Here is a 22,147-nt window from a genome sequence, read left to right on the forward strand (position 1 = left end):
CCTAAGTGACTTTGGTACCGGCAAATACTCTTTCATTGTAATCAAATTTTTTTTTTAACATTTTAATTTATTATATATAATTTACCTCCAAAAATTAGTGCCAAGAGGTAATGCCATAAAAAAAATATATGCAAATAAGGTAGAAGCAAAAGTGTCATTTGATTTGACAACACTTGATGGGATTGAAATGATAGAATACATATATTTTTCATTTCTTTTATATATGTAAAGAAACTATGAACTCTCATGTTTTTTAAAAACGAATTTAATTTTCCGCATTTCACTCGCAAGATTAATATAGTAACACTCTCCAATTGTAAATTTGGTGACTGACTTAGTCAACATTTACACATATCAAGCGGAGATATATAAATATATTTGAAAATATAGATAAATTATAAATTATTAAAAATAAAAGAATAACACACAAAACAGAAATAAATAAAAAAGGGAAGAAAAAAAAAATATAACAAATAAGAAAAGAGATAAGTGCAATCATTATAGATGAAGCGTGTCTTTACAAACAAAAATTATTAAAACAAATAATTAAAAAAATGAGATCCACCACTTTTTTTTTAAAAGATGGATAAACCAGAGAAAGACATACAAATTTATCATAAACAACCAAAAACCCCAAAAAATAACACCAACACACTTATCTCACAAACAGTAAAACAAGCAATACAAAATATGACCAACCCCCTAGAATAGCCTAGCTATTCCCTAAAAACCAAAACAACAAACCAACTACTCCGTGGTAGAGCCAAATGCCTCCTCAGCAGCAGTGTCGCCCAAGTCCTGCAGAACCACAAGAAAAGCATGCGATTAATACTCAGAATAATGCAGTGTGAAGGCAGAATTTTAGCATTAAAAATTCTATCATTTTGAGCAAGCCATAAATTATAGATATCAAAGGTTCAAAGAGAGAAATTTTACAAGAATATATATATGGGTAATTTTAGATAATAAAATAAAATGGAACATTTTCAAAACGTGACCCAACAAAATACTTGTCTTGGCGTTTAGTTCAAACTTATTTAATGCATTTTGGTCTCTTTCGACCACGACCGTGCTTTCAGACTATTGCGCCCTTATCTTCTTCAATTGTCGTTCCCAACTCTTGGATTATTTGGAACCATTCTCAACTTGAGAAGACACCGACAACTCCAGTTCATCCCAACTGAGCCCTATCTTCAGGTAATCTTCCCTTTTTCGTTTTTATTTTGATTGATTTTTTAGCTTTTGCTTTTCATTTTGATTCAATCTATTGTTTCTGTTCAGTTTATCTGCTGGTGATTGAATTGAAGGATTTAGATTTTGGTATTGTTGTTGAGAAAAAGGGGAAAGGAAATCTCTTTCTTGTTCTGATTTTTTTTTTTTTGATAGTTTTAGCTCTGATTGTTGGCTTTCTTCTGTTGCCCCTCTTGTTCTTTTGTATAATTGTGCAAGGTACTTCTTTAATTGATGCATTAGGTTTTGATTATAAATCCAAGAAAGATTTTTTTTTTTTTTTAGATAGAAGAGACAGTTTGTGTGCTGAGATAGTCTCAAGATGCAATCTTTGCTACACTGAGAAGAATTTTTGGTTGTTCAATGTTATTAGCTATTAGGTGTTGCAGACTTATGTTTGTACTGGAATTTCGTGTGCACGGCCTAACTCCATGTGAGGAATTGTTTGTTTTGGTCAGTCTCATACCGTCCACCATCTTTGTTTCCCTGTTTGATGCGGGATTATTTAGTTCATCCGCTTTGCACAATCATATACCTAGTTAGAATTGGGGCTAAGTATCATGCATTTTTGTAGAGGAACTAGTCATGTTGATTCTGGTGAATAGTGAGACATTAAATACCTAATTAAGAAAAAAGGAAAATTTTTAAAATTCATGGATAATATTGTTATTTGTAGAGGAACTAGTCATGTAGAGGAACTAGTCATGTAGATTGTTTCATTATAATTATTAATATTGTTATTATTTGTTCAATGACTTCATTCTGCTTATTTCTGAATAATTCTTGTTGTTGCATTAAAATTTTACCAAGCCTTAGTCAACACTAAGGAGAAAAGGAGAAAATTCTGTTTCAGCTTTCAAGGCTATCATTGCTTTCTGGTGACTATAGTGTTCTTTCATTTGCAATATAAGTAGGAACAAATTCTATGTACTTCTTATGGAAAGAATTATGTGAATATGGTCGTGCGATTTTTGTGAAGCCAGTAGATTATAGGTAAGTGCTCCCTTGACATGGAAACTCGATAACTCTTATACCTAAAGGTTGCATAGCAAACTATAGAGACAAATCTCCTTGTTCAATATAATGCTACTTGAGTGAAACAAGGCCATGTAATTTGTTTAGGTTATCATAGTTGTTCTTACAAAAAGGTGGAAATAAGCATGAACATCCAAAGCAGATCTTTCCTAGTCAAATTCCAGGCCTTTTGCATATTAAAACAATTAATAGAGCAACAGATGCGGTTCTGTTTATGAGTATTTGTTTATCCATGTTCCAACTTCAATCTTGGTCATTATAATTAGGTCGGACTGCAGGCACCTTAGAATAATAACCTTCATAACACAGGCATCATTAATTTGACTGAAACTGGATGGAAGGTATAGATCGTTGGGTTTGAATATAAATGTGGAACCATCTGAAGTTAATTTAACAGCACGAGAAGTTTCTGTGAGGAGCAATGCGCTGTAAATATGATAGCTTTGCTCAGTTGGAAAGTATATAAGTTTGAAGGCCTTAGCACTTAATATAAATAGACATTAGCTATTACATGTAACTTTGGAATGTAAAGCTTTTGGCTAACTGATAGTAAAACCAAATTTTATCACTTCCCTTAATATAGCTCATGATTATATGTATATATTTCATTTTTTATATGTTTCTAATGGCTCCTCTGACTTGTATAACTTTCTCTAAGTAACCTTATACGAGTGCTTAAATTATTTGTGAAATTTGGTACCAGGCATCATGGGTCTGAAAATTGTACTTCTAGCTCTATTTGTGCTGTCCATCAGCTGGATCAGCTCAGGTGCTAAGGATTTATCTGCATCTGATATAACAGGTATTGAATCTCTACAAATGTATAAGTATCATTTTCTCCCTTTTTATCTTGTTATTGTCATATTTCAGTTTGATCATAGAAAGGGGTAGTGAGTGACAGAAAGTAAGTTTGCCCTAGTTTATGCATCACTAAAAAATAATGCAACATATTTTATTACTAACTTGATCTTCTCTATGTTCTTGTGTTAAACTCTGTGAGCACATCCTGGATTATAAGTGAATTTTTTTGCAATTGGTGTATCCATCTGTTTCCTTAAGCCAAATTTAAGGCCAATGTGTAATTTTCTGCCTCATGTTTTGTAAAAGTTGAAACTTGAAAGTTACATCAGATTAATTTTATGAATTATAAAATTGTTGATGAAAAATAAAGACGCAGTTATAGTGACCTTAAAACTTAAAACTTATGAATAAAGATGCATCAGAATAAATCCATTTTCATAGGCCTTAAAGCAATTGAAACACATTGGCTGTTGTTAAGATAAGATGAAGATGCTTTGATGCTGGGGAGTGTGTGCGTGTGTGTGTTGATAGAAGATCAGTTTGAAACACATTTGAGAAAGGAAATATGTCTTGAGTTGGCTTAGGGCAAGATGGATGCATATTTCGATAATGAGCCCAACCTTAGATAATTGATAGTATCTAGAAGCTTGAATCAAGTGAATTGGGTGCTGCTTATTAGCATTGATGTGCCTGTTAGCTTCTTAAAATCATGTTTGGTTGGTTGGAGACAGGCTTATACTTCATGATTTGTTTCTTTTCCCCCACAAAGGAAGGTTATAAGGCCTGATTATTTATGCAAGTTTTCTCTTTACATCCTAGATCATGTAAACTGTAAATGCTTTTCTATGGTTTCAGGTGTTCCAATCGAATACAAGAACATAGGAGAGGAGAAGATCCATGAGGTTGTTGAAAAGAATAACCAATTGTGCACAATTTGTGAAGAGTATACAGCAGAGGCTTTGAGTGTTCTTGGTGAAAACAAGACCCAGATGGATATAATATCCATCCTTCATAAAGCATGTTCTCAGTTGCGGTCGCTTGAGGAGCAGGTAATTCATACTTAGTAAATTGAAGCTGCTGTTCAACCATCCTTTGGAAGTTCTTTTCTACATAGAACATATATATATATATATATATATATTCCGAGCATGTGTTTTAATTCCAAACCTTTTCTTGGCAGTGTATTGGATTGGTAGACTATTATGCATCTGTTTTCTTCCTTGAGATTTCTACAATACAACCTGAGAACTTCTGCCAAAAATTGTCTCTTTGCGGGGCAAAATATTTTTCTCTCCATAGGAGTGACAACAATATCTGCAGGCTTTGCCATCAAGTTGTTCTTGAAATAATTACCAAATTAAAAGATCCAGATACTCAGGTATTAAGTCTCACATTGACCAATTTGGAGTTTTTTTTCTTAACATTGTATTTTAATTTATTCAATCAGTGGCAGTTAAATAAAACTAGGAAATTATGGTTGCAAAAGACCTCACATTTGTGTTTCTTTGTTTGTACATAGTAATGGTCATAAAGAAATTGTAATTCCTGTCTGAAGAATTTGATCTACTGATTTTTATACATAACCTTTTTTTGCACTTGTGATGCTGTTAGTACCATTTGACACTGACATATTGTTTACCTTTTCCTAAATTCACTCAGTTTGAGATAATTGAGATTCTTCTCAACCAATGCAGCAAGGCGGAAAATTATGCACAAGAGGTATGGCCTCTGCCTTACCTATTTATTAGGGGAAAATTAACCACACAACCATCTAAAAACGTACTGATCAACTGGACTTCATATTGTTTACCTTGCAAATCAAATTTTATTCTTATTGAAACTGCACCTAACTTCCAAGTTGGATTGATTTGATGAATTTCTTCCATTTCACTTGGATAGTTTCAGAGTTTGATAGCAAGTCTTGTCCTTGTTTCACCCAAATATTGAACTTTTTTTCCCCTGTTACTGGCTCTTTGGTTTGATTTGTATCTCAATTTTTTCTGAACAGTGCAAAAGGCTGGTCTTTGAGTATGGCCCTTTGATTCTTGCCAGTGGTGAAAAATTCTTCGAGACGAATGATGTCTGTTCCATAGTCCTCTCCTGCACTTCATCTAAAACTGAATCTATTGGATCAGCACAAATTACTGAAGCATCATTGACTGATGCTTAAAGCAATGAAGTATAGTATTCTGGCTCGGGATGTGAGAGCTCTGAAATGCATTGCTTCTAAACAATCACCACTTCCCATTAGTGATTGTAATTATTAATTATGAATTTATCGTCTATCATGTACTGCTATTAGAATAAGCAGTGTTGTTAATTGTTGAACTTAATGTGTAAACTGTAAAGCCATTATATTGAGCAATTTATATTGAGAAATATATTTATATTATTCTGTTGGGTTTTGCTTGAGAGACATCCTAGTATCTTATCAGCAAGACAACATTGTTCAAGTAATGTGTATGTTTCTCTTGCATTGTGAAAATCACATAAAAGCAAGTGTGCATCAAAATAGCAGCAAGATGATTATATGTTCGCCTGTCTTGTCAGCATTGTAAATCAGGAGATGCTTCAGTATCCCTTGAACTTGCGTGATAACATGAGATACATGTTTGCATTTGTACAAATGCACTATCATCCTTTATGGAACTACTAATGTTTTGGACCTTGCTTAATAAAAACTTGCATTGTTTTGCCCTGTCTCATTGTTTTTCTTTATGAAAAAAATCTCTAGTCATGCCATCCAAACACCCTCCATTAGTGATTTTTATTTTATTTTATTTTATTTTTTTAAATAATTGTGACAAATCACGAAGAAGTTTCTTTAGGAAATACCGATAATGATTAAAAGATTCATGACTTAAGTAGTATTTGACCCTTCGTGAAATATGAGTATGAGATATTTAAAATTTTTGAGCTCAAAACTTATTGAAAACATTAGTGATAAAAAATCACAAGTTATAGATGCGGGCTCATAACCAAACTCTTCTCCATGTGCTTATAATTATTTATTTGGTAGAATATCTTATTTAATCCATCTAATATAGTCAATCTATCATTTTGTATTTTAATTTTTAAGAAATATAAGTTAATTTCTCTAATGTAATTTATCTTTAGAAATTTCTTATGAGAATTTATATTTCTTAAAAATTAAAATACAGGGATTTTTTAAGGACAAATTATAGTAAAAAGATCAAAAGAACAGATTAACTATATTAGAGGACTAAATAGGTATTCTACCTTATTTATTTACATGTAAAAATATTATTTGCAGGAAAACTGTTGGAATAATCAATACAATTAATTATGTAATTAATTTCCATTTTTTGGGGGCAAAGCAGAGCAATTCGTATACCTGCCCGCCTTACTCTCCTCTTTTCTCGAGCTCCTTCACAATGGCCTTGCGATCTCGAATCGAAGCCATCGTCTCCGCCGTCGTCACCGTCCACCCGCACGAGATCCCCGCCCTCGTCCGCTCCTCCTCCTGCTTCTTCTTCGTATGCACACCTTCGCTCCTCCTCTCCTCTCCTCTCCACTCCCTCCCTCTCTCGATCGGATTGAGAACAGTTCATGTGTTTACAGATCCTCAGCGCGTACTTCGTGATCTTGCCTCTGCGTGACGATGGTGCTATCTCTCTGGGCTTGTCCAATTTGCCAGGCCTCTTCGTCGGCTCCCTCCTCCTCACCCTTGTCGCCGCCCCAATCTCCACCCTCGTCTTCTCCCTGCCCAATCTATCTAAATCCAAGGTAACACCATCACCTGAGGGTTGTTCTTCGTCTTCTTGTTGTCTTGATTTTCACATTCTGTGTTGCTTCCGCAGGCTTTGGTCTATATTCACAGATTCTTTAGTTTATCCCTTGTTTTATTCTTTGTTCTCTGGTATGCTTCCTCGGCCGGGAATTCTCCTTCTTCTGCTGTTCCAAAGGTAATTATTTGGCATCCTTGGTGGGGTTTATCCATACTTGGATTCATTCGTATTAGTATATCTGTTTGTTTTTGATGGTTAGGACTCGGTGTCTCATCTATCCTTTGTTTAGGAGGGGGCACATGAAGATGATGCTCGAGATGGCCCTTATTCATTAGGCTGGGGTAGCCATGGGTGGTTTTATATTTTAGTAAGGATAGGCTTGTTCTTGTGGGTAATGTTCTTACACATCTTGATTTTAAGATAATTGTTTTTCTTTGAGCTCAAATTGTATGAAAAAATTGGATCTTTCTGTTGTAGGTTGCCTTGCTTAATCTTGTGACAATTTCTTCAACTTGGGCTAGAGTGATTGATGTTATGGACAATGAGGTAGTCATGCCTTTTAATTGCGATTAAAATATTTAAATAAATTTAATTAAACATAGTCATCTTAGTGTTCAGTCAGGTTCAAGATTGTTTGGGTTTGTTGGTGCTGGTGCAACCCTTGGACAGCTCTTCGGCTCACTCTTTGCTGCAGGAATGGCTTGGCTTGGACCATGTATGCATGTTTGCTTTGTAATATCATTGCCAGATTCTTTAATGTTGATAGGAAATTGACTGTGCTGTCTCCAATTCTCAGTTCTACTACTCTTTTCTGCTCTTTTAATGGAGCTCGCGGCACAATCAGCAAAAGGTATCGATCATGATGCTTCCAATGATGATAAAGAATTATCTCCTATGAGGTATGGAACCTCTGGTCTTCTTAATATTACTTAGTGCGTAGTAGCTGTAACTGGATATTGGTTGTTGTATCTTTATTTGGAGTCAAATTGTGATAATGTAGACCCTGCTCATTGAAGTATGATTGTGAACAGGATTGAGGATTGCAGGTCTTAAAAAAAACTAAGGATAAGTGGTTTGGATAACAAATCGTTCTAGTGCTATTCATCAGAGTTACTATTTGTTTGTTTTGATGTATGATTCAACAGCATGTTCCTAAGTGATGAGTTATATGATCCAAGGAACAATGCTCATACTGACATCTTGTTGTAAAGTTAGACCAGTTTTTAGTGGGAATCAGATATGACGGCGGAAGTGATTAATAGTTCACATCAATGTGATGTCAAACAAATTAATGCAGCAATCTTTTTCTATCATGGTTCTAATTGATGAGGACTATAGTATTTTGTGGGAAACATCTAGATTGGTTCTAAGTTGCATAAAGTTTGGATATTTTGAGATTGTATAAAGCAGTCTTTATCCTGTTTATGATTAGTATAGTTTACCTTACCTTTTATCTCTATTGTTTGTGAGATGCCCACACATGGAACACCAATAAATTGTCATTTTCAACTTTTGAAAATTATATCATTGATGCTCAAGTTTCCTTATGTTCTTTCAGAAAATTAGTTGTAACTGGCTTGTTCTTTGTTTTATTGTTTATCGGTAAACTGCAGTTTAAGTTATATCAGAGTAGCTGTAATTTTTGTTTACATCTGATCCTTCTGATGGCTCAATGCGCTCCCACATGACTTATTTTTCTTAAGAGATGATAATCAAGATCAACATGATGAAGCAGATGATAAGACAAGGTCTGGCCTTGTAGAGCAGTCTTCTAAATCAACCACACAGGCATCGAATGCTCCGATGTTCATCATGTTAGAAGGGCTATGGCTGATAATCTCATCAACGTACCTCTTGTTTGTATCACTATTTCTTTGGCTGAGTGCAGTTGTATCTTCTTTCTTTTATTTTCAGGTACTGAATTCTCCTAAACATTACATCTCTTTATTACTATTCTCATTTGTATCTCTTCCAGATCTCATTTCTGGAAGCAACTGTAAATGCACAATCACCAAAATGCTTTTTCACAGGATTGGATGTGGTGATGCTATGGTTTTGTTAAACCGAATTATCTGCTATCATTTCTACCCTTTTCCTAGCCAAATCATTGATGCTGAATTTTCAACACCATCATAATCATTCCCTCAACCATCACATGACGTGAAACTGCACCATATAAGATATAGAAAACTGCAGTGTCCAATAGTGGACAAAATTCAGTTAACTTGACATCTGTGGATACTTTTGTTGTGCTAATGATAATATCAAATAAAAGAGTAGTATCATCAGTGTGCAAACTTGAGGAATATTGTCCTATGTAGATAGTATCAAAATATTCAAACATCTGAAAATTTCTTTTTCATAAGTCTTTAACAAGGATCTTGCCCTCTATAAATACTCGAGCACTATATAATTTTGACCAACATTGTTTGAGTGCATCTTCTAACATGCATGCTCAGATCCTCTTCTATGAATCTGCTACCCTCTAATATTAAAATTGCAGCTTGAACTAGGCTCTGCTTTGGATCGGAGTTTCAGACTTTACTGAGATAGGATGGGGTGCGTTGGAAAGAAAGACATAGACTACTCGTTTATTTCATTTAAACTTTCGTCATTCAATCCAAATGCTCATGTTCATTTCAAGGAATAGTATTGATTTAATGTGTTACATGTTGATATTAAGACTATTAGTTGAAATATAAATTTAACCCTAATTATTGGTAGTTGAAGAAATTGTAACCTGATTATGATATTCATATTTTTGTATCATCTTGCCTTTTTGAGTATTTATACTATCTCATTTCTAATGAATGCTTTAACACCCACTTCCTAACTGTTGTTATCCACAGAAAGTGACAATCATTGCAACTACTGTATCTGATCCTGTTATCAGAAGAAGATTGTTTGCCTTGATAAACAGCTTTACTGCTGTCTTTATCCTTGCTGGACAACTTACTTTAACGGTGTGTTACTGTTATTCAAACTGTTCTCATTATAATTGAAACTAATAGTTGTACTCAGTATAATTGAAACTAATAGTTGTACTCAGTATAATTGAAACTAATGGTTCTTTCACAACATTTCGGAGTCCTATTAGATCTATACCATGTCCAATGATAACCAATTTTTATGAAATGTATTTCATGATGAAATGTTGTCTTCAGTTCTGCTATACTTGACATTGAGATGGTACTATCTTTTGTGATTAGTAAATTATTTGCTAAAGGAATTTCTTTAATAAAAACTAGTCTTTAAATCATTGGTTATGTCTTGGTCAGGAATTTCTTTTAAAGGTCAATCTTATTAGTTTTCCAAATTTTAATTATTGCATTGAATCCATTTTTGTTTCATTAGGGCATAATTTTCGTATTTTCCATTAGCTTATCCAATTTTGGTGTTTTAGTGGTGCAACATAAATAGTAGTTCATATATCTTGCCGTATATTCTTGAATTTGACCAAAAAAATAAAAAATTCAACATTTCATTTTGGGCTTATCCTTGGCCTTGATTTGATACATTTTGATTTTTCTTCTTCGATGCACTATATTAGTCAAAATCAATAAAATTGAATGCCAAGTTTAATAATTTGTTGGGATTGAATTTATGTATCATTTTGTTTGTCTTCTTTGTGGGTGTTTTTTTATGTTCCTTTTCCCTAATGCTCTGAAATGCCTACTGTCTATACGAAGCATGAAGTGTATCTTCATTTTTTTGCTAACACTCGTGATCTGTAGAAACTTTTGTCAAGTTGAAATTAGTTATTTGAGACTTCTTGTTTGGTTGGAGTGATGTTGCCATTGTTACATGTTTGCTTTAAAGGCTATTACACTGTATCAGCTTTTGTTTTTTAATCAGTATGTACAAATTTTCTGCAATAGCATTAGAAACTTAGAATCCAATGCGTTTATCTTGATTTGTTTGACTTATGCAGAACAGACTATGACTTAATTATATGTATTTGCCCTTTATGAGGCTAACCTTGAAGGGAAAATATAGATAATGATTACTGCATTATATGTTAGCTATCATATTTTACATTTTGTGATTAGTATTTTTCCTAATTGTTTGGTTTAATTTTTGTTCATCAACTGATATTGTGTTTTGATGAATATTGCAGGGTCGAATACTCACTGTTGCTGGTGTTACCGTTGCTATTTGTGCATCACCTCTTGTTGCCTTCTCAAATATGGTCGCCCTTGCAATCTGGCCAACATGGATCGCTGTGGCTGTCTCTGAGACCCTTAGAAAGGTTTGATTTACTGGAAATAATCTTCCATATGATCTCTATCGCTACCTATGCTTGCATTAAGCTATAAAATTTTTTATATAATTTTTCCTCACTTGGTGGTCCACATAATTAGTAGCATATTGGATTTCTGAGTCCTCTTGATCTGTTAGTTTTTTTGGTTTGTCCTATGACCTCCGTGTATATATATATATATAGTGCAATTTTATTACTTAGATATATTTATTGATAACATATAAATAAGATAAACTTCATCATAATTATAATAGAATAAAACCTTAAAATTATTTCATTACTGTATTGTCAATAAAACACAAATTATTCTGTTATAACTAAAGATAATTTCCAACTAGAGATAAATCTCAAATACAAACAAATACAAAATGAATTATAATAAGCATTTGCACCATTTATTAACAACAATTTTGATGGTTTATCCATAGAGCTTGATCATTTTGGGGTGCCTTAATATAAATTATGGTTTTTGTTTTCTTTTGGCAATTTGATTTAGAATATTGATTTGATCAACTATTTACTGTTAAAATATTAATAGTAAAGGAAATGACACATTTTGAAATTAAAAAAAAAAGATTTATAAAGAATTATTTGTGGTAATAACCGTGATGGGAAAAATATTAATTAATAACTGTCTTTCATACGCCCTGTCTATTTTTGTTGGTGTATTACTGTTCTATTCTCATGCTGAGCTTTGTCCACCACCTATTTATTATCTTCTTTCTGTATAAAAAGGCAGCTACAATTTTCTCCTTTTTCACTTTACTTTTCCCTAATTGTGGAATGATTAGTAGTATAATGGGTTATGGGTGTCGACAGTTACTTTCTTTTTCTGGTATCATTTAGGTTTTTATGAACTAGTTACTTTAAATTATTATGGATACTTGGCAACAATGTTATGTGGCCAAATACAAGTCATAACAGAAGAAAGGTAAGACAATCGAGAAGAATTTCTTACTAGAACTTGTTTGTTACTTGAGTGATAAAAATCTTCTGTGCAATTTCTTCCTGTTCGAACAAAGTTGAGTCTAATTTGCTTTGTCTGGTTTGAAGTGTCAAATCTTTTCCCCTGGTATTGCCAAAGGAAAGTCTCAGCCCATTGTATAAGATGATTTGTTGTAGGTCATGCTAATAATTGCTATTTGAAACTCATGCATTGAAGGTGACTACATATGTTGTAACAAGACCGGGAAGAGAACTATTATTCACAGTGGTCTCACAGGAGGAGAAGTACAAGGCGAAGGTAAGATGCAGAATCTATGTGAAATCTTCCCTTTTGTTTCAAAAGTAGATCAAACATATAAGAGAGTATGTCATATGAAATTTTAAATCGCACTATCTTATAGTTTTAAGTAAGATATGTACATATGAATAGTATTAATGTGGTTTTCCCTATCGTTATTGCAGGTGTGCATAGATGTTATTGTTCAAAGGCTAGGAGATGCAGCGGCAGCTGGGATATATAAACTGCTATCCAACAGCCTTAATAAGAGGGCATCCATTGTTTCCGTATGTGCATTACCAGTATGTACTCCAATATCTATCCTCTCTACCTTTATTTTGTGAAAAAGGTTAATTCTGTATGCCTGTACCAACCAAGGGATATATTTATTCCAATCTGCCCAAGTTTATTTTTCTCTTAGCCAATTTAGCGAATGAAAGACTTTAATCACCCAGTTAGTGGATTTTGGTGACTTGGGACTTTGTCACTAGCAATTGCACTTGAAGATCTGAGTTATCAAATTAATTTCCTCTTGCACATTGTTTACTACATCGCACTCCATTTCAAAAAGAAAAGGTAATATTTTATGCTTAGCCCTCTTATATTTCATATAGTGTTACTGATAGTAGGCCAATATAACGCAGTCGGGATAGATAGCTCGTTATAGAAGGAAGTTGTCGGTGTCTATATCTTTCTTATCTATGGTGTTATTCATCCATATGTTTGCTTACAATAATATGTTCCTTCTGGATTACTCTGCCTATTATTGATACATCATTAAAAATTTTAAATAATGCGGTTAAAGAAATAAAGAGTACCTCTTTTGACTAATGAATAACACCAAGCATACTTGCAGATGCATCAATTATGATACAATCATGTATCTGGTTTAGTAAACATGATTCTTATAAATAACAAAATTCCAATGAGTTATGTTATTTTGACGTGAGCTACATTAGTTTTCACCATGGAGGAAATATAACCGGCCATCAGTTATATGGTTTGTATTTCATCGTGTCTTGCTTCTGTTAGTTGATCTGCAAAGTAGGACAAGAAAACCAGGTCAAGAAAATTTCTGGTTCTCACCTTCTGAAACTGACTTTTTATATTGCCTTTACTGCAGTTATGCTTATTGTGGATAATCACAGCAATTCATCTTGGAAGACGCCAAGCCAATCTTGTCAAGCTACAGGTTTATTGAATGCAATTTAATTTTTTCTGAAAGATAATGGAGGTAATTTATGCCATTTTCATAACAGCGACTTTGGAAATAATTCTTAAACTTTGTTAGTGATATTCTATGCATATCTGGAAACTCTTTGCAGTGATTAAAAGATGATAGTGTACACAAAGATGCTTGAGTGATAACTCCAAAGAAGTCAACTGTAAACCATAATTCGATCAGAAGTCTTCACCAGTAAACTTAGGTACTCAACATTACTCCACACTCACAAATGGATGACACCATTTATTTATCTTTAATTACATGGTGAAGACAACTGCCATTTGTTTCTTTGAGATTCATCTTTGTTAGTGTATCACTATCACCTGAAGAGATTGAAGAAGAACATGCATCATGGAGGAAACAGCAATTTCCTTTTCTCATTTCACCAAACTTCTTAAGAAGCATAGCTAGTCTATACAGGGAGATTTTGTTTCAAATAGAACGTGGTTCTCAGCTGCCTGAACTGAATATAAAAACAAAAAGACAACTTGCTAGTTTGCAAAGTAATCTGCAGGTTGCCATTGTTTCTCAAAATATGATATTTGAACACAACTTAGTTAGTGGCATATCTGGCTTACATCAGTGCTGTTGTGATGATTTCAGTGTCATAGTTTCTATATAGAGCTCTATATTTTCAAAATATTCTAGTCCATAAGTTGGAATGAGGAATCAATATTTCATGTAGGCACAAAAACAGCGCAGAAATATGAAAGGGCGCTGGTGAAAGCAATGCATGTCTGATTGGGGTATGCTCCTGTGTATTTTGCCTTTCTCTTTCATTTTCTATCCTTCTTTTCATTGAATTATATATGGTACAAGTTAGCTGTCTCTTTGAAGAGTTTATTGGGTACACTTGAAAACCTTATTAAAAGTGATGATTAAGAAAGCAGTAGCATTTTGCTGAGAATAAACTAACAAATGCATTAAAATAAAATTAGAGGATTACATTACAAACGGCAAAAACATAAATAAGTCACGCCATAGGATATACTTAGTGTATAAAAGAATATAGAATGAAAAGAGTGACTAGAAAAATTAATTTTGTCCTTCCCTTCCTAACAACATATTGGGACATCTTTATAAATCCATCTCTCAGATAAATGTGCACTCATATGTAATAAATATTTTCAAAGTATTATCATATAAAGCGTTGATAAAACTCTTGCTTGCAAATCTATTCCTTATCATGACTGTTGAGAGTAAGGAAAAGAGTATGTTGGTGTTCTTAGATTTTTTAGGATTAATAAATACATAAGAAGATTCTTTTCCTTTTTCTAATTCAATCATTCAATTACCCTTTTTTTTTATATATAAATTTTGACAAATGATTTATTCCAATGGATATTTTCATTCAAATGAATATTCAGGAAAGAAAATGACAAATTTAAGTTAAAGAATATGATTGTAAGACATTAAAATGGATGGTCCACAGCACATTGCTATCAAACAAGTCATGGAATCTCACGAGCACGCCAAAGGAAACATTGAAAGCCTTTTATTTGTTTGTTCAATTTAATTTTTCACCAAAGGTAATTATAATAATAAAATAATTAGTTTACTTAATTTATTTTATTAAAAATGAAAACAAGATGAATTCTCATACAAGACTAAAGAGTAACTTTTCTTGCATCTTGTTTTTATTTCAAAAACAACTACTTTAAGTGTGTATGAATGTGATGGTCAAACCTTCTTATATTCAATGTTTTAATTTTAAATTAAAAAAAAAATCGTATTTCAAATAAACTATTCCCATGACTTTAGCTATGTGTGTGTGTATATATATATATATATCTAGAGAGAGAGAGAGAGTGGATATCCCATGCGTTTAAGAATATAATTAGGTTCAATTTGTTACAAACAACTATTACAGATCAGGCCAGAATACCAAACTCACCTCTTTTTACCTAAATCTCACATCTATATATTTTAAAAGATAATTATATATCTCTATAAACTCAGCAAACGTAACTAACAAGTAATTTAGATATTATCAAACAAACAATTCTTTTTGTTTCTTTAGATAAGAGATCTGCAAAATTGCTTAATATTCATTTTACTCTATTTATTTATTTTAAAAAGTGGAAATATAAATATAAATATATTTATTTATTTCAAAAAACACCAGTAACATTCACAGACACAAAATCACTCCAGGTATGTTCCAAGATATACGCATATATATAATATAATACAATATTGAAGACGGAGAAATGTGTACGCTTTTCAGCAAAGGAACAAAGTTCCAAAACGTACCACAGTGCTTATGCGCTTTTCTTACTGCTTAGTGCTTAGTCACCAGTTTTGTTTATCAAGAAATTCCTCAGAGCTAATGTCTTCTTCTTATTTTAATTTAATTAAGTTTCAGCCATGTGATTTATAATATGCCCGATTTGGCCCCTGAATCACAATGCTTTTAATATAACAAAAATAAGCAATTTGATACGGTGACAGCAAAGATTCCATGGCCACTCACTATCTCTGCTCCAGAGAACAACAACATCCATCGTCACGACTCACGACGCACCAAAACAAATCATGCCCTAGAGAAATAATTTCAAAAAAATAAAATAAAATAAATAAAAGCTTTGCTAATTTCCTCAATATTTTAAAGTTTGATTGTAAATTGAAAACATTTGGAGAAATATTTTTGTATATATATATATGATTTGATATTTGATATATATATACAGAGTAAAAAAAAAAAGTATGAGGATTTAATCCGGATCAGACCGGTCCGGTTCAGTAGCCGGTTCGGTTAAACTCTTGCGCCAGAACCGGCCGGTCCAGCGGCCCACGGGCAAGTCCCAATCGTCACCGGAGGTGACCTCAACCTCGACCACCACCAACCCCGGCATCAGCCGGTGAGCCTCGACCCAAGCCACCAAATTCCCTTCTTGGCCCTCCACGGCGGCGCCGGCGCGGCCGGCGGAGCCTCGAGCTCGCCGGCGTACCACCAGGCCTTCTCCTCGGCCGACCGCCTCCACACGATCGAGCACCGCAGCCGCCTCCTCTTGCACAACGAACCTCTCCCTCTCAACGCGGCTGCCGGCGAAGAGGCCGGAGAGATCAAGACTAGGCGACGAGGCGATGAGATCGAAGGCATTCAAATCACGGGGATCATCCCGCTCGATCTTCGCTATCCTGTCCTCGATATCCTGGCGAAATCGGGCCATGGCGATGAGCTTCTGCTCGTCGAGGTCTTTCCGGAACCAAGGGTCGGTGAGGACGCCGTCGAGGGTCAAGCGGGTCTGAGGATTGATATCTAGGAGACGGGAGATGAGGCGGCGGAGATCAGGGGAGACCCAGCGAGGGAATCGGACCTCGCCGCGGCGGATCTTACGGTAGAGGTTCATGAGATTGGGGTCGTTGAAAGGGAGGTAGCCAGCGATGAGTACAAAGAGGATGACGCCGCATGACCAGAGATCGACGGCGGCGCCGGAGTAGGGGTTGCGGGAGAGGACCTCAGGGGCAACGTAGGCAGGGGTGCCGCAGACGGTGCTGAGAAGAGGATTGGGGGTGGAGGGGGCGAGGCAAGCGGAGAGACCGAAGTCGGATATCTTGAGAAAAGGGTTGGTAGTGGAGTCATCGGCGAGAAGGAGGTTCTCCGGCTTGAGATCGCGGTGGAAGACGCCACGAGAGTGGCAGAAAGAGAGGGCGGAAATGAGTTGGTGAAAGAGGAGACGGGCGATGGGTTCCGAGAGGCGGTGGGAATTGGCGATGAAGGTGAAGAGCTCGCCGCCGCGGGCGAGGTCCATGATGAAGAAGATGCGAGATCGGGAGGCGAGGACCTCGTGGAGACGGATGACATGGGGATGGCGGAGACGGCGGAGGGCAAGGATCTCACGGCGGAGATTAAGGGTGAGGCCGGATCGGAGGACGCGGGATTTGGAGATGACCTTGATGGCGACGCTCTGGCCGGTGGAGAGGTTGCGAGCGTGGTAGACCTTGGCGAAGGCGCCGCAGCCGAGGAGGCGGCCGAGCTCGTACCGGCCGAAGAGGATCTTGGTGGCGCGGGAGTCGCCGCCGGGCTGGTCGGGCGACAAGGCCGGCATCGGCGCCCGGGCGGGGCCGAGAGGCGTTAGATAAATTGGTGCTGTTTGGAATTGGTGCGGTGCTGTTTGGAATTGGTGCAACGAAATGTACGGTGGAGGATGATGATGATGATGATGATGATGATGATGATGAAGCGCAATGCATTTGCATCGGAGGAGGAAGAGGATGTTATCACGCTGGCATTGTTCAAAGGGCCTCTTTGTTTCTTCCTTTTTTTAAAAAAAAAAAAATAATAACTTTTAATATTTATATATTCATTATTAGTGAAATATGGGCAATTAAGATATTTAATATGCAAATTTTACACATTAACCTTTTTGGTTTAATGGTATCGAATCTTATTTTTAAGATGTTCCTATAGTACCAAAGAAATTTGAAGATAAATTTAAATTTTAAAATATAAATGGGTCAAATATGAACTCCTTGACACAACATATGATTTATCCATATTTTATCAATATATATATTTTATATTTGTTTGAATTCTCTATATATATCTCAACTAACTGACTAAGTCCTATCATTGAATGATATTTAAGATAATTAAAATAAATATTTCTTTGGATATAATTTTAAAAGACAAAAAAAAAAGCCTTGATGGTTCTTGATTTATTTTGGAATTTTTGCAGCAAAAATATAAAATATAATTACAAAAACTTTAGCTTTTCTTTTATGCATCCATGTAAAATAAAGTAAATCTATTTAAATAAATCCCATCTTAAAATAATATTTCGATTTTTAATTAATAATTAATGGTACATGGCATTGTTAGTGTCTTGTCTTATAGGGGTATGAGTCATGACTTCTTGCTGCTTTGATTCTGTTAGTTTTTCTGTTGTCTTTCCACTGTTTGTAGAATTTTTGTTCTACTCCTTCATTCATCTATATTGTACCTCTCTCCCCTCGTATTTCATTTTACTAGATCTCTTTTGTTATCTTTTTCATTTTTTTTTAATAAACATGTTTATTTTTTCAAAAAAATAATGGCACATTTTCTTCTTTTTATTTATATGCTGTTTTTAATATTTTTAGATGATTTTAAAAGATAACCTAAAAGAAAAGATTTTTGACTCTATTTTTATGATTTTTCTTAGTTTTTATGAATACTGAATATTATTTGTGCCATTTTTATTAAAACCTGATAAATAATAAAGTGGTAATTCCTAATTATGCTTTTTTAAATATAATCAAGATTCTCATATATATATATATATATATATAACTTGAGTATGGAATTTGAATCTACTTATCAACAACTCGTTTCGGGAAGTATTCGGGATCGAACTTCATATCCTACACAATATGAGAGCATGTGGGTCGGTGTTAAGCTTTGCTGCCCACATGTGCACATTTTTGAGGTTTTGATGCTTGTAATCTTTTTTAAAAAAAAAAATTTGAATCTAGTTCTTTTTAGTGTTTTATTTATTATTTGATAAATAGAGAAAAGTTGGATTACTACTGTGAACGTGGACGGGTTTGGCGGTTTGTAACTTTATATATCAAACGCGTTATAAGAAAAGAAATTTATATAAATAAAAATTAAAATCGTGGTTCACGTGAATGATGTGAATGATATCTTTTAATAAGCCTTTGGAAAGTTTTACCGTGTCCTTGAAACCCCCACAAGTTTTTCCAATAAAGGAAAAAATGTTGGGTCATTTACAAATTATGGCGGTAAATCAACCGAGCTAAGGCTGGCCATTTTAAATTTGACTCACCATTATTTTAATCAAATCCGAACTAAACTGGACCCTCAAACTTCATTTATTAGGCTTAGACTTGATTTCGAGCCTCAAACTTCATTTATTAGGCTTCGACTTGATTTGTTACTATTTTAACATATTTTGAATGGAAGTAAAGTCTCTTTTGAAATTCATTTGTACAAATTCGGCTGGTTAAAAAATTTCAAGGCTTTGACTTGGCTCGATAATAATAATAATAATAATATTTATTATTATTATTATTATATTTTGGGTTAATTTAATAAGAAGGCCATTTGAAGCTCATTTATAAATCATTATAAGCCTAAGCTCAATTCAAACTTGAGGATCACTAACTCGTTTGTAGGATCATTTAAGACAAGAATTTATAATTCAAGCTAAACCTTAAACTTATATTAAAGTATGCATATTTTTTAACACATTATTATTATAATAATTATTATTGTTATTAATATTTCCATAAACAAAAATGATATTAATATTATAGCCAATTCTATAAGTGCTTTATATAAATGATTATGATAATGATACTATAAATTAAATGATTCTATTAATAATTCTTATAAATTATTTTTATAAATAGACTTGTTAATGATACTATAAAGGAGTCTATTATTGATTCTTATGAATGAATCTTTAATAATATTATAAATGAGTTATTTATGAGCTTCAACGAGTTGAGTTTGGAGATATTTAGGCTTGACTCTGTTTATCTTATTAGTTTAGAAATTGAGCTCCGAAATCGCTCATTTATCTTAATAAACAAATCAAACCGAGCCTTTAACAAAAGTAGTTAAGTTTTCGAACTTTTAACAAATATTAGTTCATTTACAACCATATTTATAATGAATTAAAAGTTAATTTAAGGTCTTTTCAAGTTATACTTGAGACTTTTATTTTTTAAAAAAAATTGGTAAAATTATAGATTTAAATTCTTGATTTTTGGTTTGGGAAAAGGAAAAAATATTAATTTTTTTTAATATACTGGTGGTTTTCTCAATTATTTATTATTTTGTGGATCTATAGTCTCTTATTTATACATACCTGAAATATTGAGATCCTTATATTATTATATAATAATTTTTATAATTCAGTAATAGACTTGTAATTAATCAAATATTCATAATGATTAAATGTTTTTAAAATAAAAAAGATTATTTATGAAAATATAAAATTATCTATAGACTATTTGTTACTTTTCTCAAGGTCCTTTGCAAAGCTTAGTATATATCAATATCTATTTTTATTAATTTATAATTTTATTTACTTATAAAATAAAGTATGTTTTTTAACTAGTAAAAATATCCTAAAAACAAATGTCATTCTTATCACATAGTATTTTAGTAATACCGTTACCCTATAATAGGATAGAACCACAACTATTTTTACCACTCATTTCGCTCTCCTCCTATTTTATATATGTGGGTTTTCCAAATTGTTTTTCATAAAGTGATTTTTATATATTTTTATTTAAAACTGAAAAATTGTTATATAAAACTAAAAAACTTTCTTTGTATTATATTGCTAATTAAAAAAAACAATATTAATATATTTGTTACAAATGTGAATAACCATATTCACATTAGAAGTGTGGTAACTCTTTAATTTGAAAAGCAAAAGGTTAAAATATAAACTTTGTCTCACAACATTGTTATTGTTTAAGGTGAATAGAATGTTCATTAAAAAAAAAAACCCAAAGTATGAATAACAAATAAAAATCATATATTTTAAATTTTAATTTTAATTTTTCATTTTATTTCACGCGTTAGTCTTTGTGTGTCCCCGTATGAAAATTGTTGAAAAAGCACCTTAGTAAGTCTTTGTTGTTTTTCTCTCTTTCTTTTGATAAATTTTAGTAAATGAAAAGGATTGTTGGAATTTTGTATTTCACACGCTAGTTGGGTGATGCCGACCACGAGTGAACAAGAAGAGGCCAAGACTTTCCTAATCTTTTACTTTTAAGTACTAAATTTTGATAATAAAAGAGTTCTCATGTGAATTTATTAATGGTGTTGAATTAAATCATTGTGGTTGTACCTTCCAAGGAAACCCCACTATTCTATGTAAAAACAGTTTGGCCATAATCTTTTATTAAAAATAAATTTAGAAACCTATAAATTAGTCTCCAATGTTTTGATATTTTTGGAATAAGACATGAAACCTTTTCAGTGCTCGATCCATCCCTCATTTTGGATTTAAAATATTATTCTTTATTTAATAAATTATAATGGCATCCCTCAGAAAAAAATTGTAAATTTTTTTCCTTTTTTTCAATTTTTTTCCTTCCTGGCTCCCTAAGATTTAAGCAAGCATGCTTTTGACAGATTTAGTTAAAAGTTTGTTCATGGTAGCCAAACTCGCTCAAGACCCGATGATCTCGAAGCCATATGTGAGCTCACCGAAGATAAGACGAGCATATTTGCGCAAGGAGTGAAAGTGGTAGAGGCAAAGATAAAATTAAAATTTTATTAAAAAAAATTTAATTAATTAAAAATATACAAATTAAATGGAAAGAATTTTTAATAGAGATGACAATGGGTAAAGTATAGAGAGGGTATGTCAAAATTTTTACCAGTACCTTTAGCCTATACTTGTACTCTTACTCATACTCTCTAGAGAAAAAAATCATACTCTTACTCTTTCCCGCAGGTATGGGTATACCGCAAGAACCATTGTTCAAATTACCGAATTAAATAATAATAATAATAATAATAATAATAATAATAATAATAATAATAATAATAATATTATTACAATACATGTTAAACACATGTTTATAAATTTAAAATTATATAACATATCAAAAAAGTAATTCTCATATTTTTTTTATTAGCACCTTATTTTTCATGA

General features: G+C 33.2%; 3 protein-coding genes across 6 annotated transcripts; 2 read left to right on the top strand and 1 right to left on the bottom strand.

Moving 5' to 3' along the window:
• The first annotated feature begins 1,220 nt into the window (after positions 1-1,220).
• LOC120249524 (prosaposin-like) lies at positions 1,221-5,462 on the top strand. Its single transcript, XM_039258058.1, has 6 exons — positions 1,221-1,449; positions 2,969-3,067; positions 3,922-4,115; positions 4,247-4,444; positions 4,726-4,785; positions 5,075-5,462. The coding sequence occupies exons 2-6, from the start codon at positions 2,974-2,976 to the stop codon at positions 5,234-5,236; spliced, it is 708 nt and encodes a 235-aa protein (XP_039113992.1). The 5' UTR covers positions 1,221-1,449; positions 2,969-2,973; the 3' UTR covers positions 5,237-5,462.
• A 940-nt stretch (positions 5,463-6,402) lies between these two features.
• On the top strand, positions 6,403-14,424 carry LOC120249522. 4 transcript variants are annotated; one of them, XR_005532848.1, is made up of 15 exons: positions 6,403-6,563; positions 6,649-6,813; positions 6,888-6,992; positions 7,105-7,206; positions 7,293-7,361; positions 7,434-7,530; positions 7,612-7,714; positions 8,519-8,729; positions 9,665-9,778; positions 10,933-11,064; positions 12,239-12,319; positions 12,484-12,600; positions 13,422-13,490; positions 13,624-13,725; positions 14,209-14,424. XR_005532848.1 is itself a non-coding variant. In XM_039258056.1 (14 exons), exons 1-14 carry the CDS (start codon positions 6,462-6,464, stop codon positions 13,624-13,626), a joined length of 1,470 nt encoding a protein of 489 aa, XP_039113990.1. In that variant the 5' UTR covers positions 6,403-6,461; the 3' UTR covers positions 13,627-13,729. The 4 variants fall into 4 exon arrangements, 2 of the variants coding, with proteins under 2 accessions (XP_039113990.1, XP_039113989.1); XR_005532847.1 differs by having other exon boundaries at positions 6,404-6,563; positions 13,422-13,532; XM_039258056.1 differs by lacking the exon at positions 14,209-14,424 and having other exon boundaries at positions 13,624-13,729.
• A 1,738-nt stretch (positions 14,425-16,162) lies between these two features.
• On the bottom strand, positions 16,163-17,846 carry LOC120249523 (CBL-interacting serine/threonine-protein kinase 11-like). The gene has a single exon (XM_039258057.1). It carries the CDS (start codon positions 17,573-17,575, stop codon positions 16,238-16,240), a length of 1,338 nt encoding a protein of 445 aa, XP_039113991.1. The 5' UTR covers positions 17,576-17,846; the 3' UTR covers positions 16,163-16,237.
• Between the last annotated feature and the right edge of the window lie 4,301 nt (positions 17,847-22,147).

This window comes from Dioscorea cayenensis, chromosome 19, assembly GCF_009730915.1.
Source record: "Dioscorea cayenensis subsp. rotundata cultivar TDr96_F1 chromosome 19, TDr96_F1_v2_PseudoChromosome.rev07_lg8_w22 25.fasta, whole genome shotgun sequence".
Classification (NCBI taxonomy): Eukaryota; Viridiplantae; Streptophyta; class Magnoliopsida; order Dioscoreales; family Dioscoreaceae; genus Dioscorea; species Dioscorea cayenensis.

Coding starts and splice junctions, on each gene's coding strand:
- LOC120249522 (XM_039258055.1), top strand. CDS start 6,462: ATGGCCTTGCGATCTCGAATCGAAGCCATCGTCTCCGCCGTCGTCACC. Junction 7,715..8,518: donor AAAGAATTATCTCCTATGAG/GTATGGAACCTC, acceptor ATTTTTCTTAAG/AGATGATAATCAAGATCAAC. Junction 11,065..12,238: donor TCTCTGAGACCCTTAGAAAG/GTTTGATTTACT, acceptor CATGCATTGAAG/GTGACTACATATGTTGTAAC.
- LOC120249523 (XM_039258057.1), bottom strand. CDS start 17,575: ATGCCGGCCTTGTCGCCCGACCAGCCCGGCGGCGACTCCCGCGCCACC.
- LOC120249524 (XM_039258058.1), top strand. CDS start 2,974: ATGGGTCTGAAAATTGTACTTCTAGCTCTATTTGTGCTGTCCATCAGC. Junction 4,116..4,246: donor TGCGGTCGCTTGAGGAGCAG/GTAATTCATACT, acceptor TTTTCTTGGCAG/TGTATTGGATTGGTAGACTA. Junction 4,786..5,074: donor CGGAAAATTATGCACAAGAG/GTATGGCCTCTG, acceptor TTTTCTGAACAG/TGCAAAAGGCTGGTCTTTGA.